Genomic DNA, 11,946 nt, shown 5'->3' with positions numbered 1-11,946 from the left:
ATGGCACTTTCTGAAATAAGGGTAAATAGTGTTTCCTTTCATTTTATTTCATTTTTTGTATCATTTATTATGTGAATATATTTCTTATTAGATTGGGATTCTAAAAACAAAGGTTTGAATACTCTAAGATAGAATCTATGAGGAGGCTTGGAAAAATGAAGCATTTGATTGACTAGCCTGTAATCTCTGTCAAATGTCTTTCACCTTCTTACAACCTAGTGATTTTACCCAGAGAACAGGTGAGTATGCTATCATAAAGTCATCAAGATGTCCTTAAATATACATTATGCAAGTAAAGAATATTAACTGTGAACAAAGTTAATAAATATTGAACTATCATTACCAAAATTAAGTTTTGATTTCTACCAACTGGATCCAGAAAAGACTATGTTAGGAAATGAATGAAAAAGCCTTGGTTCACACCCCTGAAATCAAGAGAAGAAATATGGAAAGATATGGTTGCATACGTATGAAAAGATCTGTAAATGAGTTATGTATAAAGTATTTCCAGAATACAAAGATGAAAGATGGTAACACAGAATGGGACTTAGATATAGAGGAGGGGTTCATAGGGAGGGTGGAAATTTTATAGGCTTTGAAGGATAAATAGTTTTCTCTTTAGCAGTCCATCCCCCAATAACCTGATAGAGGTGGGCACAGGGAAATGCATGTACAAACACAGGGAAGCATGCAAGGGCAAATTGTAATTGAAAAATGGAAAACACTTATTCTCATTAGATTACTGCATGTTGAATGTGGCAGACAGGAAAATAATTGACTGGAATTTAAATATAAAATATTCATGGACTAGATTAATAAAATTGTTGGTGCAGGCACTCAATGCAAGAATAAAGTGATGCTTTCCTTCAGAGAAGTAATGAAAGAAATCTCCTGAAGAGGAAGAGAAATCACTACTAGGAGTTGCTTGTAGTATGTAGTGTGGGTTTGTACTTCTCAAGCTGTTGGTAGTAAGAGCCAGCCTTGGGGTGGTGGTGGTGGGGTGTTTTAGATGTCTTATGTAACACTACTAGATGGTAAGTTCACTTTAGTGCATCATAATCAGAATTTTTAAATGAAGTCTATTTAAAAAAGAAAGAAAGTAGGAGCACATCCACATATCCAGATGTGAGAGTATCATTGTGGATATTTATGTGTGTGTGTGTGTGTGTGTGTGTGTGTGTGTGTGTGTGTGTGTTTTATCATATGTTACAACAATTATTTCTTTCAAAGGGTCATGGCTAGAAAAGTCTGAATGCTACTAATATAGAGAAGGGTATTGGTAAGAGCAGACTATAAACCAATACTTAATTTTGTCTTTCTTTTTTACTTCTTGCTCTTCTTTTAAAATGTACTTCAGTGTGTTCAGATGCAAATTAGAGCATAAAAGATTGAAGGTTTCCTAGGTCTATATTTTCTTCCTTGATTATCTAGCTATCATTTGACATTAAAAACTCCATCTTCATGTCAGAGTTCCAGGATGGATTATCACATGTTTACCTAAGATAAAAAATGAATTAGCATACTTTGAAAGTAATTACTAACCACAAAGTAACCATTCAATAAACATTGTAAATTAAACCAAATAAATTAAGAAGTTTGTAGTCCTAAACCTTTTTGAGATGTAAGAACCATTAGAAATTTGTGAAAAGAAAGTGAGGGAGTATGATTTTTTTTTATTTTATTTAAACAACATTTATTTCTAGTGCATAATTTTTCAGTGCATATAAAGTAATTTATATATTTTTTCTGAAAACTGTTTTTTTATTTTTCAAATATAAAGTGAAGACAGAAAAAAAGGAGAGTAAGAGGACAAAAGAGTTACAAAAGTATTATTAACACAACTATGGACACTGTGCAGGAAACTCTGGTGACCTATCTTTGGTAAATGATGAAGGTATAATGGAAAAACAGAGAATTCTCTGTCACCATTGCAACAGTCTACACACACACACAAATGGCAAATTTGTCAGAGTGATGACACTGAAGATGCTTCATTTTCTTTCATGTAATCAATGTTAGCATTACTTCAATAACATAATAGTCCTATATTTTGAAAAATTAAGGTTAACTTTTAAATAACATTATGTGCAGGATCTCTGAACCAAGACTGAGCCAATGTGGACTAAATCCTATCCTACAGCTTTTAACTCTGTCTAAAGAATAATTTGGGGGAGTGGGAGACAGAAATATACCTTTTCCACAAGTATCTCTTCTGCTTTCCTTCCCATCCACAGCACCCCGTATAATTAGATATTAGTTTTCCATGTTAACAATAAACACTCTTCTCACTGTATTAGTTATTAAAAGACTACTTATACAAATGATAAGGTGGATTTAATACTCCTTTCATCTTCCTCATCCAGCAGCTGAAAGACACACATGGCTCCATTTAATTGCACCCCTGTGACAGAGTTTATTCTTGTGGGCCTCACAGATCGTCAGGAGCTAAAGATGCCTTTCTTTGTGATTTTTTTGTACATCTATCTATTCACAGTAGTGGGCAACTTGGGTTTGATCCTGGTCATTAGAACAGATGCAAGACTCAACACACCCATGTACTTCTTCCTTAGCCACCTGGCTTTTGTTGATTTCTGCTACTCTTCTGTCATTACACCCAAAATGCTTGGGAATTTCCTGTACAAACAAAATCTTATCTCCTTCAATGCATGTGCTGCTCAATTAGGCTGTTTTCTGGCATTCATGACAGCTGAGAGCTTGCTACTGGCTTCCATGGCCTATGATCGGTATGTGGCCATTTGTAACCCCCTCCTCTATATGGTCGTGATGTCTCCAGGAATCTGCATTGAGCTTGTAGCATCATCCTATAGCTATAGCATCCTGGTTGCAATGTTTCATACCATCCTCACCTTCCGCCTCTCTTATTGCCACTCCAATATCATCAATCATTTCTACTGTGATGACATGCCTCTCCTCAGGTTAACTTGCTCAGACATTCACTCCAAACAGCTGTGGATCTTTGTTTGTGCTGGCATCACATTCATTTCCTCCCTTCTGACTGTTTGCATCTCCTATGTGTACATTATATCTGCCATCCTGAGGATGCGCTCAGCTGAGGGAAGGCGCAAAGCTTTCTCCACATGTGGTTCTCACATGGTGGCGGTCACCATTTTCTATGGGACTCTGTTCTTTATGTATTTACAACCAAGCTCAAACCATTCCCTTGACACAGACAAGATGGCTTCTGTCTTCTATACAGTGATCATCCCCATGTTGAACCCCTTGATCTACAGCCTCCGGAACAAGGAGGTAAAAGAAGCCCTGAAGAAAGTCATCATCAACAGAAACCAGGATTCTGAGTTCATGAAGTTCATAAAATGACTTAATAAAAATGGACTTTTCTAAATAGTCTTATTTTTTTTCCATTTAAAAACTAGTAGAATGCCTACTTTCATCAGTCAGTAAGGAATGCCTATCTGATCACTAGATAATGAAAGTTTTTTCTAGAGACTTTCATTTCAGATGTACATGTAATTGTAAAACTTTACATCCAGTTTCTCATTACCTATAACACAAAGGTATTAAAATTAACTAATTCTCTGACCCAAAATAAATTATACCAACCTTCTCATTCACCAAATGAATAATGTATAAACATTCACTCATTATATAAATAGACAATTAGGAGCAGGAAGAGCATGAAAAAAAGTCTAGGCTTCTCCCACGTAAGACTCAAAGGCAGCACAGACAGTATATTCCATGTGTAAAGCAAAAACATATAGTCTAAACAGTTTTCCTGATTTGTAAATTTCTTGAAAAATATTATGGCAGTATAAAACTATTTCACATAAATATATGCAACAAATTTCCTTTATTAATGAGAATAGTACATTTTAATCTGATTTCTGTCACTGACTTAACATGACTTACTATTGACATGAAAGTCTGGTTTGGTCTCTAAAGACTAACTCTTTAAGTGAACAGTTTTTCTTTTGCCTATGAGACCTCATTATATTTTGTTTTCCAAGAATATTTTTTGAAAAAAGAAATTCAGGGAAAGAATCCCAGGGGAATAATGAATTCCAAACAAGTACACTTACAATAATTGAAATGTCATAGTCACTTGCCTGTAGAAAGAATAGTATGCAGTTATGCTGGCAAAGTTTGGGTAAGTTCTCATTATTTACTAAGGTATAGCTTATAATACACTGAACCCAGGAGGCAATGTAGGTTAATGGCAAAAGCATATCTTTTACTAACACAAATATGGTTAGATCCCAAATGATTCAGTTTACTATGTGTGTGCTCTCAGTGAATATCAGAGTATTCATCAATTAAATGATTATAACACCGTTAGATTTAGAGTCTTTCTGAAGATTAAACAGCATTAGAAAGTATAATGGCCCATGGTAGGGGCCTTTCTACTATGAGCACAAAGAATTGAGTTCTCATTCCAACTCTACTAATTATAAGTCACATGGATGTCAGGTAATGATTTATAATTGAGAATACCATATGTGATAACTGATAAATACATGAAATATAGATACACACAGTTTTCAATTAAACAAAAAGAGGTTTGAGTTTATGATTCATTTATGTCTTTTTTTTTCATATTTTTCAGGGAAATTGTAGGTTTATAGAAAAATCATTCAGATAATACACAGTTGCCATATACCTCCCCTATTATTAACACCTTCCATTAGTGTGGTATAGTTGTTACAACTGATGTAAGAATATTACTAACATTATTTGTATGTATTATTAACTATAGTCCTTGGTTTAGATTAAGGTTCACTGTGCTGTATGATCCTGTGTTTTTTGTTTGTTTTAAAAATTTCATTCTAATAACATATATGCACCCTAAGATTTACCCTGTTAAACATATTCAAATATACAATTTAGCACCCTTGGTTACATTCACAGTGCTGTGCTACCATCACCACCATCCATTAACAAAATGTTTCCATCACCCCAAATAGACACTTTGTATAATTTAAGCATTAACTCCATGCTCTACCCCCACCACATCCCCTCAAACCTATATTCCACTTTCTGACTCTGAATTTGCTTATTCTAATTATTTCATATCAGTGAGATCTTACAATATTTGTTCTTTTGTGTATGGCTTATTTCACTCAATGTGATGTCTTCAAGCTTTATCATGTTGTCTCATGTATCAACTTCATTGTTTTTTAAGGTTGAATGATACTTTCCTCATTTTCCTCCTTCCCTGTTCACCTAGAGACCAATTAAATGCTTAGTGGCAAATGACAAGAAAGATGCTGTTAATGACCAAGACAGGAGATTACATTCAAATAAAAATATTTTTAAATATCCTGCCTTAGTTCATTCTTATGGTATTTTCATCTTAGTGTACACTTTTGATGATTGCACTATAATGGGCTAGTCTGAAACAGTTCTCAAAAATGTAAATTCCCTTCCTCTCTTCCTCCATTTTTTAAACATTACCATTTGCTTAATCAAACACTTTAGACAATTTATTCCACTTATGTCCCTTGGTTTCCTCTGTAGTATGAAGTTGAAAACATTATTAGCTACTGTTACGGTGCCCATGAGTTAAGGTATGAGACAGCCAAACAGAATTTTAAGAGCCTTTATTAGTCAGCTAGCTGGCGGCTACTGCCTGTCACTCCATGCAGGGAGTTTAATAAGCAGCAGCAGCTCGACCGGAGATTGCACATCCTGAAATTGCAAGCAAGCTACTTTGACAAAAGCAGAGTTGGTGGTTAATTAATGGGTGCTTAAGATCTTCAGCAACCTTTAGAATTTTTCTCAAGGCTGGTGCAATGGTTAATTATTGGAACAGTTACGCTTGGCTAATGCATGCAACCGCAAGTCTCACTCCCTAAAATGGCACAGTTTCACTCCCTTCCTCTCAGGGCTTTAATGTTTACTTTGCAGTCATTACCAGTTGAGGGGGAAGGGGACTCTCTTGTTACAGATTAAGGGGAGGGAGCCCACTTCATTCCCCACTGGTTTTTAGGGAGAATCAAATCATTGTTTCTTTCCAGGGTTATGTATTGATATTGATATTGGGACTGCAAAACCATAAGCTTTACGCTTTGAATATGCCATTGGACAAATTTAACTAAACTGTTTATAACACAGGGCCCTATGATTAAGGCTAACATGGTAAGAGCCAGGGGTCCGGCAACTGCTGATATTAAGGTAGTTAACCATGGAGATTGAGAAAATATACTTTCAAACCAATTTGCCTCCTTTTTTCTTTGCTCTTTTCTATCCTGTATTCTCTTTCAGAGTTGGCTTAAACTTTCTTTAATTGCACCTGAGTGGTTAGTACAAAAACAGCGTGCTTCCCCAAGGCTAGACAAAGCTCTCCCTGCTTTAAGAATACAAGGTCGAGTCCCCTCTGATTCTGGAGCACTACTTCTGCTAATGAGCTTAAGGACTCCTCAAATTTAGTAACACTCTCTTTTAAGGTTTTTAGGTCCTGGTCGATCTGAGTACTAAGGCTTTTAAAATTTTGGTCCCCTGTGACAAGTGCTGTGGTTCCTACTGCAGTTGCCCCGGCTACCCCAAGCCCGAGGAGTACTGGCACTAACACTGGTTCTTTTTGCTTGACTCATTGGAGGCTATTTAGCCGGAGGTGCTTTCTAACTCCCTTGCTAAAGTAGTACAGAGGTACAGGAATTAGCATAAGGAGAAGTAGATAGGGGGAATTGAGGGGACTGGAAACATGTTTTTTTGTTCTTGAAAGTTACTTACAGTTTTGATACATATAGGTGCAATTTCTACGTTTTTTTTTTTTTTTTTTATTTTTTTGTTTGTTTGTTTTTTTCCTTCCCCACGACTGGGGATTTTTTCAAAACTGTGGTTTAAAAATAATAGGGTTACAGCTTTTAATTGCACAATTTTTAGTAGGATTTTCTGTCCTTTTATTTTTTGTGACCTTTAACAGATGGTTTACATTTTTTTATGGGGCTATAGTTTTACAGCCCTAACTGTAACAGAAATAATTATTTATTTATTTATTTTCCACATGCTGTTGAGGTACTTTTTAGTGGACAGATATACTGCTGACTATTTTATAGTTCCTGTTCTAAGTTTAGGTTTCTACAGCCAAAGCTTCACAATTCTGCATGTCTCCCACCTAGGTACTTATTGACCGCTTCTGGTAAGTTCCAGTTTACCCCAAAGAGTTAGTCTTAGGGGTCCCTGTCCTCACAGCGTCAGGTTTCGGGTGGTGGGCACAGATGGTGCAGTGGTTGTTTCTGGAGTTATAATGCAAGGCCTGTAAGGAATGGAGAAGTTCAGAGTTAGTTAAAAGGGTGAGCTGTTTCTCCCCTATTTTGGGGAGAAGTGGGGGTGGCCTGCTGAACATGGCTTTATAAGGGGTAATACCTTTTACATAAGAAGTGCATTTAGCTTTGAGCAAGGCAAACAGAAGGAGACTTACCCAGTTTCCGCCAGTCTCTAGTTTAAGTTTGGTGAGGGTTTTTAAGTGTTCGATTTATTTATTTATTTATCTGCCTTGAGCTTTGCGGTTTGTAAATGCAGTGTAACTTTCATTCAATTCCTAATGCTCTTGCCAAATTTTGAGTAATTTGGGCTATAAAAGCCGGACCATTGTCAGACCCCATTGCTACTGGTAGGCTAAACCAAGGGATAATTTTGGCTAATACTTTCTTAGCTACTACCTGAGCTGACTCTGACCGAGTTGGGTAGGTTTTAACTTATCCTGAGAAGATGTCCACCAGCACGAGTAAGTACTTGTATTCCCCTGGTCTAGGAGGCAGTTTTGTGAAGTTTATTTTTTATTGCTTTTCTGGAAGTTGACCTCTTAGGTGGTGACCGGGGGCAGCAGGGGTACTTACATGACTTGAGTTGACTTGAGCACAGACGTGACATTTTTTGCTGACTTCTTTTGCTAACTGAAAAAGCTTAGGTATGTAAAAGTTAGTTTTTAGCAGTTTAGCTAATTTTGTCCTTTCCAAGTGTGTACTTTGATGCGTTTGGAAAATTAAGTTTCTTCCCAGTGCTTCTGGTAGGAGGATTTTGGAGTAGCCAAATATTAGAGTTTGAATAAGTTGGGGTAGCTTTTAGTACCCGGGGCGGTAGGAGGGGCAAAGCTTGAAGAGGCCCCACTGGTTTTAGGGCTGCTTCTTTGGCCATCTGGTTGGTGAAAGCATTTTTTTTTTTGCTATGGGCGTATTTTTTTCTGGAGGTTAGGAGACCACATTCCTGGTAGATGGTTTCATGCAAGTATGTGGTGGCAAACGCCTACCAGCTGTCTGTGGAGACAGGATAGTCTGCTGCAACCGGATTGAGGCGCTTTGAAAGATAGGCTATGACCCATTTCATGGCCCCAAGCACTGTGTTAACACTCCTTTTGCTGCTCTTTGTGCCTTGGCTACATGCAGCTGGAACAGCTTTTTGAGATTTGAGACTGCTAAGGCTGGGGCCAGAGTGAGTGCCTTTTTTTAGATTCTGAAAGTCTCCCTCCTCTTTACAGAATGCATACTGGTTTTTGCTTAGAGGGGTCCCTCTTTGTCCTTCTTTCTTACTGGACAGTCTATTACCTTCTTCTGACTTTTTTTTTGAATTTTTGGTTCCTTTATTTGGTTTTTATTCCGTGCTTGGTTTTCACTCATGGCAAGGAGGACCTTTGCCATTTTTTTTTAATTTGTCTTTGGAACACTCTCTATTAGTGAAAACTTGTTGAGCAACCTTCACCAACTAGCTTAGTACCTTTTCCTCAAAGCCTTCTAACTTCTGTAATTTTTTATTTATATTTGGGGCCGACTGGGTGACAAAACAATATTAATTGCTCGCCTGTTTTCTGGCACCTCCAGATTTATAGGGGTGTATAATTGGTAAGCCTCCTGGAGGCACTCTAGAAAAGTGGCAGGGGACTTAGTGGCCCCTGAGTTACCTCAGTTACCTTGGACATATTTGTAGGCCTCCGCACTGCTGCTCGGAGAGCCCCCATTAGACTCTGGAGGTACCGTTCGAGAGCCTCCTTACCTTAATTCATGTTAGGGTCCCACCGGGGTCAGGTGAAAAGAAAAACGATTTTGAGGCGGTCTGCTTCTGTGGTAGGTAGATCGTCTGGCCCCACGACTAGTTTCCATCCCTGGGCATGGATTCTCTTCTTCTTCTGATGTGAAAAGGGTTTGCAGAAGTTGTTGATAGTCGTCCTATGTGGGCTGAAGGGTAAAGAAAACGGACTCTAACAAAGAGATTAGTTTTGGGGGGTTTTGACCCTCTTGTATTCCTAGCAACTAAAACAGTAGGTGCTTAATAAATATAAACTGAAGCAATTAATATAAAGTATACTGCCTGGGCTTTTGCCTAGAATAAATACCAAAAGTTTCAGCTGGAGCAGGGTTGGATGGAGAGACCAGAAACTAAATTCTGGGTCCCTCCTTGAGGAGGGAGTTAGCAGCAGGGACCCCTGCTCAGCCCGGTGAGGTAGAGCAGCCGGGACCCAGCATTAGGGGCCCGAACGAATAAAGGACTGAGTCTCTCCCCGAGGGGCATGGCGCCTCAGGCCTGGCTTCAGGTGGGCTGCAGCGCCGGGAGTTTGGAGGGGGGGGCACATGTAAAATACAGTGAGAACACTGGGTCAGAGACTCATTTAATGAATCTCTGTGATAATTTTTCACTGGAAGGAGAGTACTTCTTTTCACACAAGGTCAAGGGTTGAGGATTTGATCCAAATAGAATTTTGTTGGATTACTCATTTCAACATATTTGAATTTGAATGCAGCTTGCTAGTTTCACTATTAGCAACATTGCACAATTACTTTATGTTATTTAAGAACCATAGAAAGGAATGTTCTAGAAATCTCTTAACTTAAATTTTAAAACAAAACTAAATATTTGCTAAGGGCATGGTCCTATTATTAATTTACAATTCAGCCATCAGCAAAAATTTACTAAGTGGTGCAATTTCATGGATTTCTAAACATGACATAAAAACATGACTGCATACTTACTATCTATTGCACATTTCACTTTCTTGATAGAGTTAAAAAATTTCAAGTTGATGGATTTCATAAAGTAGATGGCAACTTAACATTTTACTGTACGTTACATTCACTTTGCTAAACAAAAGCCTTTAAACAGGCCACAAAACAATGCAATAACACATTTATTTCCTAATAAAATAAACCTTTTTAATAACATTGAAGTAAAATGGTTTTATCTTTGCATTAAATGACATACCATGAACTTCTGCAATATAAAACTACTTTTAAAATGAGTATTAAAAGCTATTTACAAACTCCAGAGTGGGAACAAGGGGTCTTCCTGAACTTACAGTAGGGAGGAACCTGAACTACTCCAGGAAAGGGCCCGCGCTAGGAATAAGGTGGGGCCGTGATAAGGGGGACTATTTTGTGGGGGGTTGATAACTGGGGGCCTTTTGTGTGGCCCTTTAGAATGAGCACATCTTGCTTTTTGGAGGTTTAGGTGTTGAACAATTTTAGTCCCAGGGAGCCGAGTGGCAGCCTGTGCCTCCCTGCCCTCAGGTGGCCTGCCTCACCCCCTGCCCAGGGAAGTGGCCTGTGGCCCCCAGCAGGGTTCCCATGAGGACATGCAGCACTCGTACCACCATGGTGCCTCAGACATAGACAGGTGGGCTCCAGCGGGACAACTGTCACTTGGCAGGTCAGCTCCAGCACAGCTCAGTCACAGGGATGAGAGTGAGGATTACCGTGCCCCATGGGGAGCCTCTGCCCCCACCCCCACATCCTGGCTGAATGCAGAGAAGCCATTTGTCTTCACTAATCCCCCGCCCCGAACTCGGCCTTTCCATGTGGCTGTTTTTGATGCCCAAATATGCTGTTCAGTGGGGCTTTGGCTGACACTCCCCAACAGTGGCTTGTCATTTCTAGAAAGTACAAAAGGATCCTCTGAGGTCAGAGGCTGTAAGACAAAAAGCAAGTGGTGTCACTAAGAAAAGATGAACCAGTTTTAAGCACCAGGCCAGCAGTTAACACCACTTCTCAGGGGGATGGCATGTCTCCAGGATCTTGGAACACACTGGCTCCAGGACACCCCTGGATGTACAAGCAGACAGATGTCCTGTGACCCATGATGGAACAGAAATACCAAAAACAAAGGATGCTGGGGACCCCTCCCTGTCTCGCATACTTGGGGATCCATCTCTGCTCTTTCTCCAGTCAGTGTCCAGCTGGTGACTGCTGATCATCAACAAATAATTCACTGGTGGCCTGTTTTACAGGGGAAAACTTGTGCCCAGGCTAGAGGCAGGTCCTGGCACTTGCTCACCACTTCAGCGCTTGTTTACCAGCACTTAAACCATGGGGATAGGCTTGCCCACCTGGCCTGGCAGCAGGAAGGCAACACCGGAGTCTGTAGCCACGCACCACTGCCTGCAGACAAAGGGCCTGTTCACCCCCACCCCAGCCCTCCTGGAGCCCATGGACAGCACAATATGCAGAAAAATGATTAAGCCATTTGGGGTGGTCAGTGAGGATGCTGATCCAGGTTTCAATATAGGGAATTTGATTCCGGTGGCCTGCACTCCCATAAATGACTCTTTGAACCTGAATGGTAATTAGCAAATTTAGAGTGCCCTCGGGGGGGGGGGGGGTAATTAGAATTTGGAAAGGTTGGCCATTTGAATTTGCAAAGGGCCCAAGAGCTCCTGGGTTGACCTTGGCCCCCAACCCTGCAGCTCCTCAGAGGAAGTCCTGAACATTTTTCAAAAAACATTGCAGCAGAGAGCAAGTGGAAGCAGATGGAGACTGACCCTATGGGACTGACAGTTGACAAAACAGAAACAGAACAGAACAAAGACACTAACAACAAAACACAAAACAGAGACTAGGTCTGCACTAAGAGACCAATTCCAAACCCCTACCAGAACCTAAAACCTGAGGCCACCAGCCACCGTCGTGGTTCGAGACCGGGTCTCGGAGTTATGGCTGCATCCAGCTCTCCTTAAGACCCTAAAGGGGTACCTCACCAGACAAG

At 39.6% G+C, this 11,946-nt stretch overlaps 1 protein-coding gene across 1 annotated transcript; it reads left to right on the top strand.

Annotated features, from left to right (window-relative positions):
* The first annotated feature begins 2,379 nt into the window (after positions 1–2,379).
* On the top strand, positions 2,380–3,339 carry LOC119511532 (olfactory receptor 8U9-like). Its single transcript, XM_037806011.1, has one exon. The coding sequence runs from the start codon at positions 2,380–2,382 to the stop codon at positions 3,337–3,339; it is 960 nt and encodes a 319-aa protein (XP_037661939.1).
* The last annotated feature ends 8,607 nt before the right edge of the window (positions 3,340–11,946 follow it).

The sequence above is a fragment of the Choloepus didactylus genome, chromosome 16 (genome assembly GCF_015220235.1).
Source record: "Choloepus didactylus isolate mChoDid1 chromosome 16, mChoDid1.pri, whole genome shotgun sequence".
NCBI lineage: Eukaryota > Metazoa > Chordata > Mammalia > Pilosa > Megalonychidae > Choloepus > Choloepus didactylus.
The sequence above is the reverse complement of the archived record's forward strand: the minus strand, read 5'-3'. Positions and strand labels throughout refer to the sequence as shown.

Excerpts from the sequence above, each read along its gene's own strand:
- LOC119511532 (XM_037806011.1), top strand. The coding sequence starts at position 2,380 with ATGGCTCCATTTAATTGCACCCCTGTGACAGAGTTTATTCTTGTGGGC.